General features: G+C 36.2%; 1 protein-coding gene across 3 annotated transcripts in view; it reads right to left on the bottom strand.

Annotated features, from left to right (window-relative positions):
• Positions 1-25,249, bottom strand: part of LOC143026985 (putative ATP-dependent RNA helicase DHX35) — a 69,641-nt gene that overhangs the window by 9,720 nt on the left and 34,672 nt on the right. For all 3 annotated transcript variants that reach the window (XM_076187789.1, XM_076187788.1, XM_076187791.1), the window contains one exon: positions 14,221-14,327. In XM_076187789.1, coding sequence (XP_076043904.1) covers positions 14,221-14,327 — 107 coding nt within the window. The remainder of the gene's footprint in view (positions 1-14,220; positions 14,328-25,249) is intronic.

The raw sequence follows: 25,249 nt of genomic DNA, 5'->3' as shown, positions 1-25,249 counted from the left end.
ACGAACTTGATTTGTTTTTATTCAAGGGTAATAGATATAATGCAAAAAAGAGACGGATGGGCAGATTGTGCTTTCCTGGATTTACAAAAGGCATTTGATAAAGTATCACACAAAAAGCTATTAAGAAAACTTGAAACAACAAGAGGTGTACAAGGAAAGTTATTGAAATGGATGAAAGATTTCTTGCATGGGAGAAAAATTAGGGTAGTACTTAGAGATAAAAACTCGACCTGGGAAGAAATGATAAGTGGAGTCCCACAAGGTTCTGTATTAGCTCCGATAATGTTAGCTATATAAATGACATGGATGAAGGTGTAGAATGTTATATGAACTTCTTTGCACATGTCACAAAACTACTTAAGAAATTATGTATATATATATATATATATATATATATATATATATTAAAGAAAGTAAGTACAGAAAAAGGCTGTGAATCACTACAGACCTGGACAAAGTCTGGGAATGGAGCCAAAAGTGGAAAGTGAACTTCAACATCAAGAAATGTAGTATAATAGAGTTTGGAAAAAGTAAAAAAAAGAATATCAGGACAATATAAAATTGGTACAAAGGAAGTCAAATAAGTTAGTTCAGAAAAAGACCTAATAGTAATTATTAACAAAGACATGTCACCAGACAAGCACATAAATAAAATAGTTGGAGAAACCTACAATTTACTAAGATCAATAAAGGTAGTTTTTGATTACTTGGATGAAGTAATGGTAAAAAAAAATATTAGACACACTGTTAAAGACCAAGATTGGAGTACGCTGCGACACTATGGACACTCGGCACAAAAAAGAATATAAAGAAATTAGAAAGAATCCAAAGAACAATGACAAAGACGGCACCAACACTTTCAAAATTGACATACAAAGATCAACTGGAACTACCAACCCTAAAACAAAGAGGAGAAAGAGAAGATCTACTGGCCATTTACAGAATCATGAAAGGCATGGAAGTCCTTGACAGAGAAGACTTATTAAAGTGGGATAAAAGAAAAACAAGGATAGTTATAGAAGAGATCTGGAAAAAAATGGTTTTCCACACAGAGTGATGGATGTCTGGAACAAATTGGACAAAACAATAGTGTGTGCAAAAACCATACAAGAATTTAAGAACAAACTAGATGCTGAGAGATGCAAAGACAGGTCACTATGAGCATAGCTCCCCTTCCTGTATAATACAACTAGGTAAGTAGGTAAATACATATATGAATTTAAAAATAGGTATGATAACTGGAGAATATGACTGGACCTCATAAGCATAGCTACATCCCTTTATAAGTGAACATAGACATGACTTTTTTTTGCTTCAGCATATATACACTTATTTACATGTATACACATGTATTCAGCATGTATACATGCATTCTAGTATAAACAGATGGAAAGGCCTATGGGAAGGTTTTAATTGAGAGGAATAAAGGGAGAAATTGGTAAGGCACAGTGTGGGTTTAGGAAAGGTAGAGGATGTGTGGATCAGATTTTTGTGGTAAGGCAGATTTGTGAGAGGGCTTAGGATAAAGGTAAGGATGTTTTTTTGGGCCTTGGGTTTGTAGAAGGCTTATGACAGGGTAGACAGGAAGGCACTGTGGGAGGTATTGCAGATATATGGGATTGGGGGAAAGCTGTTAACCCCTTCCATAAGCTGATGCTTACATAGGCATCATGAGGTGTGAGTGGGTATGTGAGGATGCCGGCATTGGCAACTTGATTATATTTACTTTGTGGCTGTAGCTAAGTGACCCCCATCTTCTGTGAACTGGCTTGATCATATTTTCTGTGGTTATTATTATTCAGAGTGAAAAAGAACAATTGATACGACTGTAACTTTGTATTTTATAATGTGAGTATTGTGGTACATCATTGAATCATCATACAGGAGTCCCTCAAATAACGTGGGGGTTAGGTTCCTGAAATTACCGCGTATGACCAAATCCGCGTATGCTGACTTTCCATATCAAATACTGAGAACCGTATGTATGTGTATGTGTACGTGTGTGTACGTGCGTGTATTTACCTAGTTGTATTTTACGGGAAGGGGAGCTATGCTCGTGGGGTCCCGTCTTCATATCTCATTTTATCTAAACTATTTTTAAATTCATGTATTGTTTTTGCACACACCACTTTCTCATCTAACTTGTTCCAACTGTTTATTACTCTGTGAGGAAAGCTGTTCTTTTTCAAGTCTCTTCTATAGCTGTCTTTTTTTATTTTCTTTCCGTGTCCTCTTGTATTTCTGTCATCTCATTTTATCAGATTCTCTCTGTCAGTAATTTCTATGCCTTTCATGATTCTGTAAATAGCTATCAAATCTCCTCTCTCTCTTCTTTTCTCTAGTGTCTGTAGTTTAAGTTTTTCTAGTCTCTCTTCATATGATAGTTTTGAGAGTGTTGGTGCCAGTTTTGTAATTGCTCTTTGTATTCTTTCAAGTTTTTTTATACATTTTTTTTGTACTTGGTGACCATATCGTTGCTCCATATTCCAATCTTGGTCTTATCAGGGTGATTAGGATTTTCTTCACCATTTCTTCATCCAGGTATGTAAATGTAACTTTGATTGTTCTTATTAAATTATAAGTTTCTCCAAAAATCTTATTTATATGTTTCTCAGGTGACATATTATTCATATGTTTCTCAGGTGACATATTATTCATATGTTTCTCAGGTGACATATTATTCATATGTTTCTCAGGTGACATATTATTCATAACAATGACTCCCAGGTCCTTCTCATTTTCTACTTTTTTTATTCCTTCTTCTCCCAATTTATATGCTCCTGTTATTCTGTTTTTGCTTTTTCCAAATTCCATTATACTACACTTTTTTGTATTGAACTCCATCTCCCACTTCCTACTCCATTCCTGTACTATATTTAGATCTCTCTGTAGTGATTCACAATCTTCTTCAGTTTTCACTCTTTTCAGTAGTTTTGTATCATCTGCAAAGAAGCTCATATAGCTTTCTATTCCTTCATCCATATAATTAATATATATAGCAAACATTATTGGGGCCAGAACTGTTCCCTGCGGAACACCGCTTATTACTTCATCCCATTTTGAGTGCTGGTTTCTTATCACTACTCTCATTTTTCTTTCTTGCAAAAAGTCTTCCATCCAATTTAGTAGTTTTCCCTGTATTCCTCCTTCAGTTTCTAATTTCTTAAGCAACTTCTTATGTGGAACTTTGTCAAAAGCTTTCTTTAGGTCTAGAAATGCACAGTCCGCCTATCCATCTCTTTCTTGTATTATATCTATTAGCCTTGAATAGAAACATATTAAATTGGTGACGCATGATCGTCCTTGTCTGAATCCAAATTGCCTTGGATTTAACACTGTTTTTTTTCTAAATATTTTACCCATCTACTTTTGATAATTCTTTCACAAATTTTTGCTATTGTACTTGTTAGAGAGACTGGTCTATAGTTTGTAGGTTCTTCTTTATTTCCTCCTTTATATATAGGTACTATATTTGCTTTTTTCCAATCTTCTGGAACTTTTCCTTCTTTCAAGGAACTGTTTAGTATGCTATGTATTTTGTCTGCCAGTTCATTCCTGCATTCTTTCAGAATCCAGTTTGCTATATCATCTGGTCCATGCGATTTTCTGACATCAAGATTACTCAAGTGTGTCAATATTTCATTCTTTGTTACTTCTATTTCTTCCATAGGGGGGACTTTCTCTTTCCATTCAATCTCTTCAGGTTGTATGTTCTCCCTTGTAAACACTGATTTAAAATGTTTGTTCATAATTTCCGCCATTTCTATTTCCTCAGTGTATTCAACTCCCTCTTGTCTTAATTTCTCCAAGTCTTGTTTGTTTTTCAGTTTATTGTTTACATATCTGTAGAATAGTTTTGGTTGCTCTTTACACTTTTCTATGACATCTTTTTCATATTTTCTCTTTTCCTCTCTGCACGTTTGTACATATTCATTTCTATAACCAGTATATATTTTCCATTTTTCAGGTCTTCTGTCTTTTTTCCATCTGGTCCAGGCTTTGTCTCTTTTGTCTTTTAACTCCCTACAGCTTTTGTTGTACCAGCATTTTACATATTCTTTTTCTTGTTTTTGTCTTGGGACATACTTTTCCACTCCTTTTTTGTAAATTTTTGTCAAAATATTCCATTTCTCTTCCACTGTTGTTTCTTCTTTGTATATTTCTTCCCAGTTTTCTTGTTGAAAGAATTCTCTTATTTTATCAAAGTTTGTTTTTTCATACATCATTCTTCCTTTTCTATATTGCTCATTTCTTTTCATATATTTTTCTTCATTAAGTTCCAGTTCAATCAATATGTGGTCACTTTTACTTATTGGTGTTTTATATTCAATCTTGTCCACTATTCTAGGTTCAGATGTAATTATTAAGTCTAGTCTCGATGGTTCTTCTTCATTTCTATACCTGGTGTTCTCCTGTATCCATTGTGTCATTGTATGGTCAGTAATCATCTCAAGTAGAGCGTTTCCCCATGAGCCGTCTCCACCCTTTACTGTCATCTCTTCCCAGCAGATTTCTTTGCAATTAAAGTTGCCCATTATAACTATTCTTCCTCCATCTTCCATTATTTTATTTAATGTTATCTTTGTGTCCTCTAACATACTTTTATGTTCACTCTCCTCCCATGAGGCTGTTTTCGGAGGCACATAATTTATCACAAATTTTCTGCTCTTCTTATCTCTGTCTTCCACTTCTATCATAATCATTTCTACTGTATTCTTTCCATATATGACACCCTTCACGTTTATATCCTTCTTAGTCAGGAACATAACTCCACCCCCTTGCTTTTTCTCTCTGTTTTTAATCCAATAATTATATGCATCATGTCCTACACTGTTGGGTGGTAGTGGGCCTTTTAATTTTGTTTCTACAATTCCCATTATGTCCGGTTCTTTTTCTTTCAAATAATCATTCAGCTCATTCAATCCTGTTATTAATCCATCTATATTTGTGTAAGACACTCTTAGTTTTCTGTCACTTCCATTGTGTTCTCTGTTTCCCTTTTGTTTTTCTCTTGTATGTCGAACTGCCTTAGTTTCATATTCACTACTCTCCAATAGAATCTCTCTTTCTCTGACTCCGTTCTGCTCTCGTTTTTTTTCTTAGCTTCAAGTCTTTTCTGCTTTTCTTCCTCTCTTTCCTCTTTATTCATTTCCCTTTTTATCCATACCTTTTTATATTGTTCACTTGTTGCTAGTTTCCCTGTTTTGGATAAGATATTCTCTGCCGTCGTTTGTGACCTGAATTTAATCTTAATTGGTCTGGTCTTATCTGTACTATATTGTACTATACGGGAGCCTGAATTTTTCCTCAATTTCCTTCATAATTTCTGGTTCATCTTCCTGAACTAGTTTTAGTAAACTGCTTACTTTTTCATTTTCCTCATTGGTTCTTGAGGTTCTATCTGGGTTATGTTTCTCTTCCATTCCTAATATAATTATACATTTCTTTTTGTCAGCTAAGTCTCTTACTATATTCTCCTTCTGTCTCATCACTTTAATAACTGAGTCTTCAGTTTGTTCTCTCATTTGCTGTTTAATTATATCAGTAAATGCAACTTTACTGTTTTCTTTTATCAACTTCCATCCCTCTCTGTTTTCTTTACTATTCCTCTTCAATTCCTCATTCTCCACCTTTACTTCTTTTAACTGTCTTTTCAGGTTTTCTATTTCATCAGTTAAGTTTTTGTTCGCCTTCTCTAGTTCTTCCAATTTTTCAACCCTTTGTAGAATATTGTTAACATGACCGAACCTACGCTCCAAGTCCTCGATCATCTTATCGACCTTCTCTTCTAGTCTCTTCTAGTCTAGTCAGTTTGTGTCCCCCCCACCCTCTTTAAATCCCTGGAAAATATTCTCATCACTTTCTACTGTATTGCTCTTATCTATACTTCTAATCTTTACATTTTTATTAGACATTTCATCGTCGTCGGGGGGCCGTTTGTTTACCTTTCGCCTGTCTGCCTGGGCCAAGTCTACTCCTTCCTCATTTCCTTCCATTTCCCTCAGTAATCCCTCCCCTTCTCCTCTTTCCCTACTTTCCTACTGCCCCACGAGCAATTTCCCCCCACCCTGTAAATACAATAGGCACTTCTCTTTGCGTTGGGATCCACAAAACTTCAATTTTCTTCAGAACGTCTTCTAAGCCGTCCGTTCGTTGAAGTGTGTATTTACCTAGTTGTATTTACCTAGTTGTATTTTACGGGAAGGGGAGCTATGCTCGTGGGGTCCCGTCTTCATATCTCATTTTATCTAAACTATTTTTAAATTCATGTATTGTTTTTGCACACACCACTTTCTCATCTAACTTGTTCCAACTGTCTATTGCTCTGTGAGGAAAGCTGTTCTTTTTAAAATCTCTTCTATAGCTGTCTTTTTTTATTTTCTTTCCGTGTCCTCTTGTATTTCTGTCATCCCATTTTATCAGATTCTCTCTATCAGTAATTTCTATGCCTTTCATGATTCTGTAAATAGCTATCAAATCTCCTCTCTCTCTTCTTTGCTCTAGTGTCTGTAGTTTAAGTTTTTGTAGTCTCTCTTCATATGATAGTTTTGAGAGTGTTGGTGCCAGTTTTGTAATTGCTCTTTGTATTCTTTCAAGTTTTTTTATACATTTTTTTGTACTTGGTGACCATATCGTTGCTGCATATTCCAATCTTGGTCTTATCAGGGTGATTAGGATTTTCCTCACCATTTCTTCATCCAGGTATGTAAATGCCACTTTGATTGTTCTTATTAAATTATAAGTTTCTCCAAAAATCTTATTTATATGTTTCTCAGGTGACATATTATTCATAACAATGACTCCCAGGTCCTTCTCATTTTCTACTTTTTTTATTCCTTCTTTTCCCAAATTATATGATCCTGTTATTCTGTTTTTGCTTTTTCCAAATTCCATTATACTACACTTTTTTGTATTGAACTCCATCTCCCACTTCCTACTCCATTCTTGTACTTGATTTAGATCTCTCTGTAGTGATTCACAATCTTCTTCAGTTTTCACTCTTTTCAGTAATTTTGCATCATCTGCAAAGAAGCTCATATAGCTTTCAATTCCTTCATCCATATCATTAATATATATAGCAAACATTATTGGGGCCAGAACTGTTCCCTGCGGGACACCGCTTATTACTTCATTCCATTTTGAGTGCTGATCTCTTATCACTACTCTCATTTTTCTTTCTTGCAAAAAGTCTTCCATCCAATTTAGCAATTTACCTTGTATTCCTCCTTCATATTCTAATTTCTTAAGCAACTTCTTTTGTGGTACTTTGTCAAAAGCTTTTTTTAGGTCTAGAAATGCACAATCAGCCCATCCATCTCTTTCTTGTATTATATCTATTAGCCTTGAATAGAAACATATTAAATTGGTGACGCATGATCGTCCTTGTCTGAATCCAAATTGCCTTGGATTTAGTACGTTGTTTTTTTCCAAGTATTTTACCCATCTACTTTTGATAATTCTTTCACATATTTTTGCTATTGTACTTGTTAGAGAGACTGGTCTATAGTTGGTAGGTTCTTCTTTATTTCCTCCTTTATATATAGGTACTATATTTGCTTTTTTCCAATCTTCTGGAACTTTTCCTTCTTTTAAGGAACTGCTTATTATGCTATGTATTTTGTCTGCCAGTTCATTCCTGCATTCTTTCAGAATCCAGTTTGCTATTTCATCTGGCCCATGCGATTTTCTGACATCAAAATTACCCAAGTGTGTCAATATTTCATTCTTTGTTACTTCTATTTCTTCCATAGGGGGGACTTTTTCCTTCCACTCAATCTCTTCAGGTTGTATATTTTCTCTTGTAAACACTGATTTAAAATGTTTGTTCATAATTTCTGCCATTTCCATTTCCTCAGTGTATTCAACTCCTCCTTGTCTTAATTTCTCTAAGTCTTGTTTGTTTTTCAGTTTATTGTTTACAAATCTGTAGAATAGTTTTGGTTGATCTTTACACTTTTCTATAACATCTTTTTCATATTTTCTTTTTTCCTCTCTGCACTTTTGTACATATTCATTTCTATAACCAGTATATATTTTCCATTTTTCAGGTCTTCTGTCTTTTTTCCATCTGTTCCAGGCTTTGTCTCTTTTGTCCTTTAACTCCCTACAACTTTTGTTGTACCAGCATTTTACATATTCTTTTTCTTGTTTTTGTCTTGGGACATACTTTTCCACTCCTTTTTTGTAAATTTTTGTCAAAATATTCCATTTCTCTTCCACTGTTGTTTCTTCTTTGTATATTTCTTCCCAGTTTTCTTGTTGGAAGAATTCTCTTATTTTATCAAAGTTTGTTTTTTCATACATCATTCTTCCTTTTCTATATTGTTCATTTCTTTTCATATATTTTTCTTCATTAAGTTCCAGTTCAATCAATATGTGGTCACTTTTACCTATTGGTGTTTTATATTCAATCTTGTCCACTATTCTAGGTTCAGATGTAATTATTAAGTCTAGCCTCGATGGTTCTTCTTCATTTCTATACCTAGTGTTCTCTTGTATCCATTGTGTCATTGAATGGTCAGTAATCATCTCAAGTAGAGCATTTCCCCATGAGTCATCACCACTCTTTACTGTCATTTCTTCCCAGCAGATTTCTTTGCAATTAAAGTCGCCCATCATAACTATTCTTCCTCCGTCTTCCATTATTTTAGTTAATGCTATCTTTGTGTCCTCTAACATACTTTTATGTTCACTCTCCTCCCATGAGGCTGTTTTCGGAGGCACATAATTGATCACAAATTTTCTGCTCTTCTTATCTCGGTCTTCCACTTCTATCATAATCATCTCTACTGTATTCTTTCCATATATGACACCTTTCACGTTTATATCCTTCTTAGTCAGGAACATAACTCCACCCCCTTGTTTTTTCTCTCTGTTTCTAATCCAATAATTGTATGTATCATGTCCTACACTGTTGGGTGGTAGTGGGCCTTTTAATTTTGTTTCTACAATTCCCATTATGTCCGGTTCTTTTTCTTTCAAATAATCATTCAGTTCATTCAATCCTGTTATCAATCCATCTATATTTGTGTAAGACACTCTTAGTTTTCTGCCACTTCCATTGTATTCTCTGTTTCCCTTATGTTTTTCTTTAGTATGTCGAACTGCTTTATTTTCATGTTCACTACTCTCCAATAGAATCTCTCTTTCTCTGACTCCGTTCTTTCCTCGTTTTTTGCCTTAGCTTCAATTCTTTTCTGCTTTTCTGCCTCTCTTTCCTCCTTATTCATTTCTCTTTTTATCCATACCTTTTTATATTGATCATTTGTTGCTAGTTTCCCTGTCTTGGATAGAATTTTCTCTGCTGTTGTTTGTGACCTGAATTTAATCTTAATTGGTCTGGTCTTATCTGTACTATATTTTCCGAGTCTGAATTTTTCCTCAATTTCCTTTATAATTTCTGGTTCATCTTCCTGGACTAATTTTAATAAACTGCTTACTCTTTCATTTTCCTCCTTGATTCTTGCAGTTCTATCTGGGTTATGTTTCTCTTCCATTCCTAATATAATTATACATTTCTTTTTGTCAGCTAATTCTCTTACTATATTCTCCTTCTGTCTCATCACTTTAATAACTGAGTCTTCATTATGTTCTTTCAATTGCTGTTTGACTATGTCAGTGAATGAAACCTTATTCCCTTCTTGAGTTATTCTCCAATTTTTAGCTTCTGTAGCTAGTTTCTCTCTGTTTTCATTACTATTCTTCTTCAATTTCTCATTCTCCTCCTTTACATTTCCTAACTGTCTTTTTAGGTCCTCTATTTCTTCAGTTAAGTTTCTGTTAGCCTTCTCTAGTTGTTCCAACCTTTCAATTCTTTGAAAAATGGAGTCTACGTTACCTAACTTACGCTCCAAGTCCTCGATCACCTTATCAACTCTCTCCTCTAGTCTCATCAGTCGGGGGGGGGGGTTGTGTCCCCCCCACCCTCTTTAAATCCCTGGAACATATTCTCGTCACTTTCTTCTGTATTGCTCCTCTCTATACTTCTAATCTTTACATTTTTATTAGACATTTGATCCTCGCTAAGTCTTTTGTTTACCTTCCGCTTGTCTGGCTGGTCAAAGTCTACTCCCTCCTCATTTCCTTCCATTTCCCTCAGTAATCCCTCCCCTTTTCCTCTTTCCCTACGTTCCCACTACTCCACGAGCAATTTCCCCCCCACCCTGCAAAAACACTAGGCACTTCTCTTTGCGTTGGGATCCACAGACTTCACTTTTCTTCAGAACGTCTTCTAAGCCGTCCATTCGTTGAAGTGTGTGTGTGTGTGTGTGCGCGCGCGTGTATGCGGTGCATGTATGTGGTGTTTGTGGCGAATGTGTTTGTGTGTATATACATGTGTGTGTATGTGGCGTATATGCATATGTGTATGTGGCATATATACATATATGTGTGTATGTGGCGTATAGACGTGTGTGTGTGTATGTGGCGTATGTATATGTGTGTGTATGTGGCATATGTATGTGTGTGTGGCATGTGTGTGTGCGTGCGTGCATGCATGTATGTGTCTGTGTTCACATGTACAAGTGAGCATGTACGTGCGTGTGTCTGTGTTCGTATTTGTGTGTACATGCACGCGCATTCACAACATACACTGGTTGTCTAACATGTCTACGTGTGCGTGTCTACACGTGTGTAAGCATGTATATGTCTGTTTTTGATCTCCCAAACCACCACTGCCAGTAACAACAAGAACCTCATAAGAGAAATTAAGACACGACAAGCGCAGTCATTATCAGACTCATTAGTTGTGTTCCAAACAAAAGAAACATTACACTTCAACAGGTTAGGGTGGTAAAATTTCACGGTAGCATGGCGCAGGTGGTGGAAGCGACAAGCTAAAGCTTGTTGGCTACCCCCCTACCACCCCCTACTCTCCCTCTCCTCCCCTCCCTCCCTCCTGCATCAGTACCCGGAGGTTGACACGTAACCGCAGGCAGCCACCCACGGCTATCCCCTATCCCACACCCTTGTTTGAGCAGTTCCCAGTGTACATAATGACCGCGTTATATGAGGATCGACTGTATATGGTAAAATAGAAAGCAGTCACCACAAATGTTTGCGATGTTGCCGCATATGTGTGTATGCGTGCCCGACTCGGCGCGAATTTTAAAATGGTTCTCTACATTTGAGATGGTTTTGAAATAAAATCCGCGTATGATTGAATCCGTGTTATTCGAATCCGCGTTATTTGAGGGACTCCTGTACATCAGGTAGCAATGCTGCCTGCAAGAATTTGACTTATACTGAAGAGGTTAAGGGCAGTCATGAGTTTTATGAGAGTACTAGAGCTTATGTTAGAATTGAAAATGGAGAGAGTGAGTGGTTTGAGGAGTGGGGCTGGATCAGAGCTGTGTCGTGTTGCCATGCCTGTTCAATATGGATGAGGTGATACGGGAGGTAAATGTGAGGGTAATGGGCAGGGGATTGGAGATAGTTAAAGATAATGGAGAGAAATGGGAGGTGAGCCAGTTATTGTTTGCAGATGACATTGTACTTGTGGAAGGGTCAGAGAACTTAAGGGGATTGTCCATTAGAAAATTGAACTTTTTTAGTTTGGGGTGAAAGTGGCTGAGATTTTTTCCTAGTAATTGTCTTGTCTCAGAGAACATACCACCGAGTTTTCAAGTCATTTAAGCTTATACTTTTTTTATTGTGATTTTTTTTTTCTATTTTTGAGGGGTAATTTTTGAAAATTTTGAAATTGATTCAGAGGATAGACCTTTGACTGGATATTGATTATTTTTTGTCTTTATAATGGGCTAAGATAGATGAAGAAATGGAGGCAGAATTATGATGTTCTGATCAGTCTGTTATGAGAAAAAAAATTCAAAGTTGATGAAAAAAAAAAAAAAAAAAAAGTATATATAAAAAAATCCTACTAGTCCTTGACAGAAGGACATAAATCTGCCTTCAAATGTTCTCCCAATTATGCTGAATCTGAAAAGGATTTGCAGTTGAAAATCAGTAAAGGCATTTTGGATATGAATCAAGTTAAATTTGCAAAAATCAAGTTTTTCAGGAATGAGTGTCATAGTTTTTTTGTTCATGGTTACTGGTCCCCTTTCATTATTTAGGATGTTATGGTGTTGAAAGGGTATCATAGGCACCACCTTACACTTTGTTGCCAGCTTTTGATTAATTACAGGTTTATATGATGAATCCAGTTAGTATCCACCAGGTTTAATTGCTCAGGTTCCAAGCGTGCACTTTTCCTTTTCTTGGCGCGATGCATCTTTGGCAACAGACGATCTTTATTTGCCATCCTAAGCTGTTTTATGGCATCACTGGTTGTTTTAGAGGAAATGTTTTCAGAATTTTTTTTTTTCGTGATTTTCTGATGGATGATTCATACTGCACGGTATGCAGTCAGGTCCCTCTTGCCATATCGTATGCTATTATTTATCATACAAAAGCATAAATATTGTGCAAAATACACAGCTTCTTTTGTTAGCAAATATATGTAACAACAGAAAACGTAATATGCAGTACGCAGCGCACATGACCCAGCCACAGTAGGGTGGGGGGGTACTGTATTATATTTTTTTTAGATAGTAAAAATCAAGATACAGCTTCCATACTCAGCCATGAGATAGCTTATGAGCAACACTTTTAGAAGAAATATTTTCAGATTTTTTTTTTTTTTTTTTTTTTTTCCCTCGTGATTTTCTGATGATCCCCTTAAGTGCCTGAGTTTGGGAAGGTATCTGAGAAAGTTAAGAGTAAATGTGGGTAAAAATAAGGTGATGAGATGTACTAGGGGAGAGGATGCCAGAAAGTTGAAAGTAAGTCTTAAAGGAGAGAGACTGGAGGAAGTAGACAAATTTAGGTACTTGGGGTCCCATGCGGCAGGAAATGGAGATAAATTGTAGATTGAAAGGATGTAAATGTCCTAAGGGATTGAAAAGTGACATGAGAAATAGACATCTGAGAATAGGTGCAAAGAGAAGATTACATGAAGGGGTGATCATGTCTAAGACACTGTATAGTGTGGAAACCTGGAATGTAAGGGACAGAAAGGAGATAAATGCAAGAAGACTATATAAAAGGGTAATTGTGCCCATGACACTGTATGGAGCAGAGAATTGGAATATGAATTAGACCTAAATGTTTTGGAAATGAAATGTCTAAGAAATATGGTAGGGGGATGGATAAGTGAGAAATGTTGGGCAAAGAGTAGGAGTGGAAAGAGAGCTGGTGAATACAGTTGACCAAAGAATGCTTGGATGGTCTGGACATATGGAGAGAATAAATGAAGAAAGACTAACAAATGGTATGGAAGATGGAAGTGGATAGAGGGAATTTGAAGGGGAGGTCATCAATGAGGTGGATGTAGGGGTGCAGTGCTGCCGGAGTTCATCAGAGCACCACTCCATCAACTCTGTTAAGCACTAAGTAGTTTTAACTTCTCAAATTGAAAAAATACATGATTACCCTTTTTTCTTTATTTGTTTGATAATTAGACTCGACCCTCCATTTAATGGACTTCAATGCAACGGAGCCTCAATTTAGCAGACAAAAAATTCCGTCCACTGTAGAGCTGGACAATGGCCCAATCATCTGTTGCTGCATATAGTTGCCTGATCCAAGTTCAAGCCACCAACACCAGATGTGGTGGTGATGGGCCAGGTGGTGACGTCAGACCCCACGTGAGAGGGAGGGAGGGAAGTGGGAGGAGTGTTGGCATCAGTCCATTCTGCTCTAAAAATATTTACCTACTGTGTGTGTTAAAACTTATCAATAATACGATATTGTTATATTATTTCATAAATGTATCCAGTACCAAAATGCCAACAATGCTCATTTGTCCGTTTTTTACCAATCTTGTCCGTTCTGTTCACATTTGGCAGAAATGGATTAGTCCTTGCACATATTTGTCCATTAAATGGAGATTCGAGTGTATATCTACTCTATGATAATTGTGAGTGCAACAATATATATATGATAGGAATGACAGGCTTTCATCAGGACCTTCAGAGCTCCAGCTTTATTTTGTATTGTTTGTAAAGTGTCTTATGTTTTGCCATGTTACCCCAAAACAATGACTTTTGTAATATCACGCTATAAATATATGCTTCTCGTCAGAAGCCACTGCCAGTTTAGAATCTTAAATAGTGGAGTTGATAATGATTACATTCCCTAGACTGTCTGGCTGAGCAGTCCCATCTCTCTGAGGAGTTGATATTAAAGTACAGTGTTAGATTTGTTGAAATGATTACTTACCAATACCCAAGGACATAAGGCTGAGTACTGCAGGGGTCAAATTTGTTCGTACAATTTCTGGGGGGGTAACCAGTGGTAATTTTTCATAGTCATTCTCCATGTATAATCTGCATGAGTATAAATAAGAAAAAGTATAAGTACTGTATTTACACAAATTTATAAATTCCTAACAATTTCTAAGAAAGAAATTGTATATTTCATACATTCATACAACAACAGCTTTTTCCCCCTTACAAGGGAGGTAGCCAAAGTCAAAGACATAGATCCACTTCCACCCATTTCATCCCCACATACTACACTCCCATTCACCACCCCTCCCTCCCTCTTTTCTTGGTTCCTCCTGGATGATAGGTCATCCCTGCATCTCTCCCAATGTCTTGGGTCAGAAGCAATATAGCAAGGCACAGTACATCCCCAGCAAGGCTGCTTTATTTAATTGGCAACCACTCCCCTCTGTCCCCTTATGCAGAAAAAGAGAACATGTGGAGAAATCCCTTTGGGCTGCATAAAAATATCATTCACACATACTCCCTCCCCATTCCCCCACCCACATCCTTCCATGCATCACAGCATCATCCATACACAACCATTCTCTACTCACCCCTATCTTCCGTCTCTCTTCCTTCCTTAACAGATATTCCCCTCTTTCCCAATGCCCCTTTTACCCCATCTATCCATCTCATCCTTGGTCACCCTCTTATGTTCACTCCTTCCACCTCTGCTTTCCACACCTCTTTTACTAATCTTTCTTTACTCATTTATTCCATGTGTCCAAATCATCCCAATACTTTTTCATCAATCCTATTTCCCAACTCCCTTTTCACGCCCACTCTCCTCCTCATCTCCTCGTTTCTCACTCTATCCAACATAGTAACCCCTACTATATTCTCAGGCATTTCATCTCAAACACATTTAAACTCTTTTCTCATATATTCCACGTTTCTGCCCCATACAGTGCTCTCAACACAGTCACTCCTTCATACAATCTCCTCTTAGCATCCATTCCCAAATGTCTATTTCTCATTACACTTTTTAATCCCGCAAGGAATTTACTTGCTTCTCTCAATCTACATTCTACCTCCACCTCCACTCCCTTTCCTGCCACATTCATACCCAAGTATCTAAGGCTATCCACTTCCTCCAGTCTCTCTTCCTTAATGCTCACTTCCAAATTGCTGCCATCCTCTCCCCTTGTACATCTCATCACCTTACTTTTACCCACATTTATCTTCAGCTTCTTTCTTTTGCACACCTTCCCAAACTGTCACCAACTTCCTTAATCCTTCTTCTGATCCTGCTACAAGCACAGTGCCATCAGCAAAGAACAACTGGCTTATCTCCCATTTTTTTTTCAATTTCTTTAACCATCTCCAATCCCTGGCCCATTATCCTTGCATTTACCTCTTGTAAGAGGCTGGTAGATAAAGGTAGACAAGGTAGATAGAGGGGTAGGTGGCCAGAATTTAATTTTTAAGAGTTGGGTGTTTGGTAAACAACAGCCATGAAGGAGTTGCATAATCTCGCTCATCTAAAGTTTATAAACAACCGCTGTGGACCTGATTTCATTGCCGTATTATGCTGATGTAACAGTATGTAAACTAAGCCAGTGATGCATTGATTTTGAGATTGCTTGAGTAAGCAATATTGCTTAAGAAATTTGTAACAGTCTTTCTGATTGGAGAAAGGGTGGAGGAGAAAATTCAATTGGTCATGCCCTCAGGGGAGGCACTTAGATGTAAGAGTAAAGAGCATTGGACTAAAGAAATCATGATGTCAATGCAAATTAACCTAGTGATCAAACTGAGGATTCCAGTTGGGAGTCCTCTGGTGTAACTAAGACAATAACATTGTAGAAGAATTAGTGAAGAAAATCAAGAAAAAAATTCAACAGTTTAATCACCCTCTTATGTAAGACAGTAATGAAAAGAAAGTTGAAAGTGAACGGGGACCATAGAAGGGAACAGTAGACAGAGTAGTAAACAGTACCAACAATGGAGGTAACAGTGGTAACAGTGATGAGCAGCTAGGTACAGAATGTGTGAAAAGACAATGTCTCCAAAGAGACAGGACTGGTGCATTAAACTACAGGAGTTAGTGCATGATATGGCTATGAGTGTATGGGTACACCAATCTATGATGCATAACCACAGTGCACGCAACCACAACCACGCAGTGCATGCAATCACAAGCACGCAGTGCATGCAACCACAAGCACACAGCCATGCAACCACAAGCAGTCAGCCATGCTGAATATGAGGGATGACAAGACAGTGAACAAGGGGGTCTACAACAACTACAAAAAAGAGTGAATGAGGGGGGTCTTCAATGAGCCACTACTATTAGTGAAAGAGGGGATGAGCTACTACTACAAGTGAACAAGGGCCAACAAGGTAGTGAACCAAGGAAGATGAGGTTGATGTATGTGGAGGAAGCCTATGAGGAGGCAGTTGATTCAAATCAACTTTTGAAATCTAAAGGTATGACTATATATAATTTTGATGAAATAACTGCAGAAAAGCTGTATAAAGATCTTAAGCAAACAATGGATTTGGGGAGACAGATTATCTTCTTCAAGGGTATATTGAATCTAAAGTAGTCCATATGTGATGACAGTGGGAATGCAACAACAGAAACTAGAAAATTTAGAAGTGATTATAGAAACAGAGGATCTGAACATAGAAGCACATCAAGAAATGCTAGAATTGAATGTTACTATTGCAATTACTATTGCAATGAAACTATTTGTAGAAATTGCAAATATGAAGGTCATGATGAAACCCACCTTTCTGTTTGCATCATCAGAAGATTGGACATTGAACACAGGAGTGTAGAAAACCAAATCTTTATATTCACCCAGAAACAAGAGGAAAAACCCAGACACAAAATAAAACAACACTACAGAGTTACCCATGGAAATACACAGACAGCATTGTGTTAGGGACAAGAGTGATAGAAGGGTGAAAGACAACCCCAACATCAAAGATAGTTGTATACTATAACAATTGGAAGGACTTCAGTAGGACCTCTCATTATGAGTAGAGTGTTCAATAAACCTATTCAAATATTTATTGATACAGGATCTGTAGTTAATGTTATAACTAGTAGAGTTTTAAACCAGTTGAAACCAGGAGTGAAAATCTTGGAACCAATCCATTACTCATTGCAAGGAGTAACTGGAAGTCAGTTAAAAACATTAGGTAAGGTTGAATTAGAGGTCATCTTATATAAAATGAGCATTTGCACATTCCAGTGATAGTTGTAGGAGAATCTGTTTTCCCAGGAGATTTATTGATAGGATTAGCAAACTATGAGAATAGAGAGCATGGTTGTATGTCCTGCTCAGTCAGGGATCTTAGTGAAATTACAGTTAATCCCATTTTTAAATCAACCAGACTTAGAACCAGTATCAGTAATAAGAAAATCTCTAGAAATAGATTGGAAAGAGAACAATGATATTTTAGATAGCGGGAGAGAGCAGTCCAGACTAACAGAAAAATAAAGTCTCATATGGTAAATCCAACTCAGATGTTCAAGAAATTCCAAAAATGACTAATTCATCAACTTTAAATGAAGCTTTGCTAATTGTAGAAGGTGGCATAATAAAGTCAACATTATTACACTCTAGAGCTATTAACAGGGTAGAGGTGCAGTTGAAAGGAATCACCGTACTCTTAAATTTTAATTATCCCAGAATCAATTAGATTAAAAGGTTTGAAATTGGATTCAGGGATTTAGTCTAGCAAGAACATGGTAGAAATATTAGTGATTAGTACTTTGAATAAAGACATAGTCTTGAGAAAAGGTACACAAATAGGATGTTTTCAAGTTTGTACAAAATCCATTAAGATTTTAAAAGAGAGTACTGAGGAGGTAGAATCACCAATTTCATCAATATGTTCAGTTCAGGAAGAAACAGATTTGGGAGAGAAATACAAGAATCAACTAGAACCTACTATTTGTCTTGAGTTGGATGAAAGCTTAGTTGCTTTGCTCTTGAAACACAATAAAGTAAATGCTTTGCCAGGGGACGCTTTTGGCAAAACAACTGTTTTAAAACATCATATCAAATCAAAATCAGGGACTCAACCTATCTATTTACCTGCCTACAGGTTACCACATTCCAAACTAGCCATTGTAGATAAATTAATCCCTGAAATGTTATCGCAGGATATTATTGAACATCGTAAAAGTGAGTGGAACTTCCTTCTGATTCTGGTACCAAAATTGGATGGTACCATGGGTCCAGTTATTGATTATAGGGAATTGAATAAGCAAACCATACCCAACCAATTTCAGCACTATAGATATCAAGTCTGCATTCTGGCAGATTGAGTTGCATAAAGACTCACAAGAATTCAGAGCATTTTCTACTCCAATGGGACACTATGTGTTCAAACAAATGCCATTTGGGTTATGTAATTAGTCCTTTAATTTACATGAGATTAATGAATACAGTTCTTGATGGGTTGTTAGGAAACACTGCTAGTGTATTTCTAGATGATATTTTAATAGTTTCTCAAATAATGGCTGAGCACTTTATGAAATTAGATTTGGTATTCTCAAGACTAGTTGAAGCAGGATTGAAAGTGAAACTTGAAAAATGTACGTTTTTGCAGGACAGTGTTATTTGGGACATAAAATAGACAGGTATGGATATAGTACAGTGAATTCAAAGGCTGAAGCATTAAAGAATTATTCAGTTCTAAACAATATAGAAAAAGTTAGAAGTTTCTTGGGATTGACAGGATATTATAGGAAATTTATCCAAGGATATGCAAACATAGCTAATCCATTAAGTTCTTTGTTGAGGAAAAATTCAATGTTCATGTGGGGACCTAAACAATAGTAATCTTTTGACAAGTTGAAAGATAAACTTGTTAGTTCTCCAGACCTTGATAAGGAGTTAATTCTTTGCACTGATGTGTCTGATATAGGGTTAAGAGAGAAATGGAACTTTGAAACTGATAGCTTACACATCTAGACTGTGTAATAGTGCAGAAACTACTCTATAACAGAATGATATACTCATTAGAAAGTTTTAGAGATACTGGGATATCCAGAGTGTGGACTGATCAGCTATTCAGAACTTAATTAAGCACAAGAACCTTAGTGGCAGAATAGCCAGGTGGTTATACTTCAATGTTATGAGGTTAGGTTTGAATATATTCTGGGTAGAAAGAATGTTGCAGCAATACATACATGTCCATATGTGTAATTATGTCGAAGAAAAAATAGTTCCACTCACGACATGTAAAATTATATTATAAATTTAAAAAATGTTTTATTTAGAAAAATGTATGAAAATGTAAACGGTTTTATTCATGGTGCCCATGCTCCGTTGTTAATTTCAGCAGATGCACTACCTAGAGATATTAGCCAACCAATGACAGGGTTGATAAATTTTGTCTGTAGTATAGATGAGCTAGTAACCTTGGATGAGGAAATGATAATAATGGAACAAAGAAATGATAAGACATGGGAATCAGTAGCCCAGTATTTGATGAACCCAAGAGGAAATCCTCCAAAACTACCAAAAGGGTATAAGATAGAGGAATATCATTTGACTAATGGAATTTTGTATAGAAAAACAGTTGTAAGTGGGAAAGATATTTCTAGGGGCCCAGTACTTGGTACTACCAAAACTCTTGTACAAGAAGTACTAAAGTTACTTCATGATAGTGATTGTAGTTCACATCCAGGATAAGATAGAACTTATAGACAAGCACAACTTAAATACTTTTGGCCAGGTATGAAGAAAGATATATGTGATTATCATATCCCATCCTGCGGAAACCTTGGGAAAGAGTTGATATAGATACATTGGAGTTCCCTATGTCTGAAAATAGATATAAATATATATTTGTTGCTATTGATTATCTTTCAAGATTTTGTATTTTACAACCCATTCCAAATAAGAAAACTCAAACAATTGCTTCAGTAATTTATGATCAGATAATCTGTAATTTCACTACATCTAAGATCTTGGTTTCAGATAATGGAACTGAATTTAATAACAAAAATCTTGGAAGAATTATGTAGGTTAAGATTCACAAAGTCAACATTTTAGTAAATCATCCTCAGAGCAATGGAGTTGTAGAGAGGTTAAATAAGAAAATTATTACATGTCTTGAGGTATGACAAGTCCTCATAGTATAACTTGGGATACTTGGATTCCTTGTGTTAAATGTACCCTAACCAACCAAATTAATACAGCTACAGGAAAAACACCCCATTTTATTATTTTTAGAGAGGACAAAATTCTCCTATATGAAATCTTGATTGGAGAGCAAAAACCTGTGTAGGCCTATAATACAGATGATTAAATCTCAAATAGGATACATACATTTCAAGCTATACATCAAAGAGTTAGGGAACACATGCAGGAGTATACACAAGAGATGAAAAAGCAACAACACAAAATAGCACATAAAATAGAATTAAAAATAGGAGATTTAGTCATGGTCAAATTACATACACCTCATAATAAACTTTCACCGAGGTACTCAGGTCCATATAGGATAATTGATTTTGCAGGTGGAAATAAATACAAGATCTTACACTTAGAAACTAGGGAAGTATCAATTAGACATGTAGAGGTGAGTAAAAAAACTAGGTTAGTATTTGAGGATGAGGATACATGTGACACTGAGATTAAAGATTCTCAAAGTATTAGTGTAGTAATTGAAACTTAATCCAGAGAAGTATAGGGAGTATGTTGATACAGTAAACCCTCGACATAACGGATCTCAATATACCGGATATTGGATATAACGGACAAAAAATCTGACTGGACAAACCCTCGCTATAACGGATTTTCACCCGTTATATCAAGGAATCTAAGGTTATAACAGATCTTCGGATATAATGACAGACCCCTATCCCCATGTCATGTTATATTGAGGGTTTACTGTAATTTCTAATCCTACTAATTTCTAATACTGGACAAACTTTGGGATATAACGCATCTGTCTAGTATTTCCATTGGATATAATGGATCCTTGGTTATAACAGATCTTCAGATATAACGACAGAGCTGTCCCCATAATGTCTGTTATATTAAGGATTTACTGAATTATCATATGTGAGCCGAGTATTAATCCAAATACATTTTACAGATAGTATTCATATTGTTGATGTGTATGGTGGATGCCTGAGATGGGAGACCTGAACTACTTGGAACCTTGGTGTGTCAGACAGATGTGGTACCTGGAGCCTTGGTCAGTCATGAAGACCTGGAGTCTTGGTCAGTCATGAAGACTTGGACCCTTGCCAAAATATAAGGGCAGTGCCAATAAGTATTGAACTATATTTTCTTTTGTGAAGCATTGAAAATTATTATGCAGCTTCACTAGTATGCGTCCTAGACAAAAAATTAAATATGTATGAAACAAATGTGTATCTCATTGATACACAACTCACCATCTTTGAAAAGGTGAAATCATTCTCCGTTGAGATCTAACACAATTATTCTAATATTGTCTTATTTCAATTGTTGCTGTTCTCAATCAAATTTCACAATCAAGAGAGAGACATTGAATACTATTTGACAAATAAGGTAGATAGAGGGGTAGGTGGCAAGAATTTAATTTTTATGAGTTGGATGTTTGGTAAACAGCTGCAAAGGAGTTGCATATTCTCCCTCCTCATCTAGTTTATAAACACCTGCTGGAGACCTGATTTTATTGCTGTATTATACTGATGTAATAGTATGTAAACTAGGCCACTGATGCAATGATTTTGAGATTGCTTGATTAGGCAGTATTGCTGAAGACAATCTTTCTGTTTAGAGAAAGGGTGGAGGAGGAGAAAATTCAATTGGTTCATGGGAGTAAAGTCATGCCCTCAGGGGAGGCACTTAGATGTAAGAGTAAACAGCATTGGACTAAAGAAGTCATGATGTCAATGCGAACTGACCTAGTGATCAAATTGATGAAAAGAAAGTTGAAAGTGAAAGGGGACCATAGAAGGGAACAGTAGACGTAGTAGTAAACAGTAACAACAATGGAGGTAACAGTGGTAACACCTCTCACACCACCCCATCCACATATAAATTGAACAGTCTAGTGATATAACACACCCCTGGCAAAATCCCACCTTTACTTCAAACCATATATTTCATGAATAAGTTATATTATGAACTGTGGTAATTGTTGTTACAAGAATTACATTGTTTACCTTGAGTTACAGCAATTTCCCGAAGGCTTGTTTATTTTTGAATCAGGAACCTTTCCTGAAACTCCGTACCACACTATCATAACTTTAAGATACTATTAAACTCCCCTCCCTCTTTATCTTTATTAAACCCATGTTGTAATTTTGATTAATAAATCAGGAACTTTGAGAATTTACTTAAAGTATAAGTTGTCCCGTGGCTTCGAACTCGTAAGAAACCCAGCCAAACGAGACTACGTTTCGTGAACTGAACGCCAGATCACCTTCAGTGCTGGTACCAGACGCTTCAATAGAAACCTCGGCAAAGGAATTCTTACTGTTTGCACGAAGCCTCAAGATTTACTTCAAATTCACTTAATTCAGACATATTGTCTGAGAACTCAACCAGGTAAGTTCTCAGACGTTCTTGAAATATAAGATCATAATTACAATAGGATCTTAATTCTCAGACGATATAGAATTCTCAGATTTAGTGGTTAATATCTCTGAATTTGAGAATTTAATCTTAATATTTAAATTTAATTTTTGTAGTCGATTTTGACATTTACTTATTTCCCCTTTGTGTCGTAAGCTGCTATGTAAGCACTTTATTAAAGTTACAATAGGTTGGTTACGAAGTCTGGTTTCCTGTTTGTTATTACGAGTTTGTTCGGTTTTAGTAATTTCCTCGTTTGAGGACCTTGTCTTTCGGGAAATTTTTTGCCGGCTTTGGGTACCTTGTCAGTCTCATGAACATTTGAAATTTATCAAATTGTTCTATATTCTTGGTGGCCTCTATTGTTATATTGTCATGGTTTCTTTTGATCTGTTTGCTTTTTTTGTCAATTTAAACTTGTATTTAAATCAAATTGATGATTTTTTCTTAATTTGTCTTAGTTGTTGCTTAGTCTGTAAGACTGTTTTTTGAACAACGGTTTTACTCGTGTATTTAGTGACGAGTTTGTTGGGTTGCCGTCATTATGACTAGCTACGATAAGACAGTGTCCGATTCGGAAGTTTTGAAAAAACTCCAAAGACAGAGAGCCCATAAAAAGGGTCTTATCTCGAAGGACTTAAGGGGACCGGCTGATCAAAAGATGAAAATCTTTATTAATTGGGTTACTGCATAGAAATTTATGCCAGGAGTTAAGGACACCATATACATCTTTCCTAACCCAAAAAAACTAATCTGCAACCCTTTCATGTTTTGCCCCCCCATCTCCCTCTCAAAAAAATTGATAATTTTGAAATGACTACTCCTCCTATAATAATTGCTCTACATGAATGAAATTAATATGGTGGAAGGACCTTATCCAGACCTTTAAACTAATAGAGAGAAATTTTTGTTAAAGTAATTAGTTTGTGGAATTTTAATTTTTATATCTTTTCCCACCCCGTCCCCCTTCAAATAGGGGAATTTTTTTTTTGCAAAAATTAACCCTTTCAAATATTAAAAAAAACGTTCTATTTCATCAATCAGGCAGATTTAGACATATTATGTGTGAATTTTCATTGAAATTGATTAAGAAGTTATGGAGGAGTAGAAGTTTGAAGGTATAAAACTTAGGTTTTGAGATACGGGCCGTCAAAGTTTTCACTAACTTTGAACCCCTACATACTAATATAAATAAGGGATATCATGGCATTTCCTTATTTAGCTTTTTAGGCTTGAATGTTGATGATATTTAGAATAAAATTTATTCATATTCAGTCATATATGTTGATGTCCAGTCATATAATCCTCTGTCTTCTGGCTCCTGGTCCCCACCTGCATTTTAGGCAGGTTATTACATTAGGGTGTCATAGCTTGCTTACTTTGTAATTCTTGCCTTTTCCTAGCTTCCTGAAGGTGTTTGGTTTGCTTGCGAGGACATGGCATCTCAAAAATAGTATAACAGCTTGTCAAATGACAAAAGGATTGATGGTGGCTTGCAGTGGAGCGTATCACTCAATTTTTGTCTACTGTTTATCGCTTTCTGAGGCATCTACCCATTCTGGGGTCTATATATAACCTCTGGTACAGAGACAGAGTTGCCAGAAGTCACTAGGAATAGCACTCAATCATTACAAATTATTGTTATTTATTGCAATAATATATATATTGTAGTGACCAATACGTATCATAGGGCCGAGATGGGGTCGAGTTGGGGGGAGGAGGGGGTTTATTTGCCATAACTACGAAAATAAGGCGAATTTTGATTAAATACTCCACATACAGACTGTCGATTGCCATACGCAGATGTAGAAATTTTTTCCCAGTTTTTCATTTTTTCCCCCAATTTTCATCGATTCTTGACCAGCCGGTCCCCTTAAAGGCTATAAAGGGTTCTAACATCAATGAACTTTCTTATTCAGTTCTTGACACCATGTTGTGTCAATTAGATGATTTCCTTACGAAAATCCAAAATTTTGATGAGCAAATTTTCGAAATACTTCCCGAAGAAGAAAAGGATGAGGATATGAAGAAATCCAGAGCATATCACCTGTCCATTCTTCTTGATTTGTCTCATTTTAAGGAACGGAGACAAGAGTTAAAGGGAGTTCTTGACTCTAAAATAGGTGAAAAATCCAGCAAGTCCACTGATGTTAATTCTGTAAAACTTCCTCTTCCTCCTATTGTTCTTCAACATTTCGAGAACAATTCCAACAATCCTTTTGCTTATTTCAACTTTAAAAAGGGTTTTCTGAATGCCTTAGCTGGTATCCCCAATCTGACTAATAGTCAGAAGTTAATTTATTTGAAGGGATATCTCAGAGGGGAGGCTTTCCATTTAGTGGAGAATGTACCAGTGGATGATTCAAATTATGACTCTGCTTTCCTTCTTCTTGATGAGTTGTATTTGAACAAAGAAGAAATTTTACATAAGGTGTTGATTTC

The sequence above is a fragment of the Oratosquilla oratoria genome, chromosome 7 (assembly GCF_046742065.1).
Source record: "Oratosquilla oratoria isolate Oo_2021 chromosome 7, ASM4674206v1, whole genome shotgun sequence".
Classification (NCBI taxonomy): domain Eukaryota; kingdom Metazoa; phylum Arthropoda; class Malacostraca; order Stomatopoda; family Squillidae; genus Oratosquilla; species Oratosquilla oratoria.
This window is presented reverse-complemented; position numbering and strand designations above follow the sequence as displayed.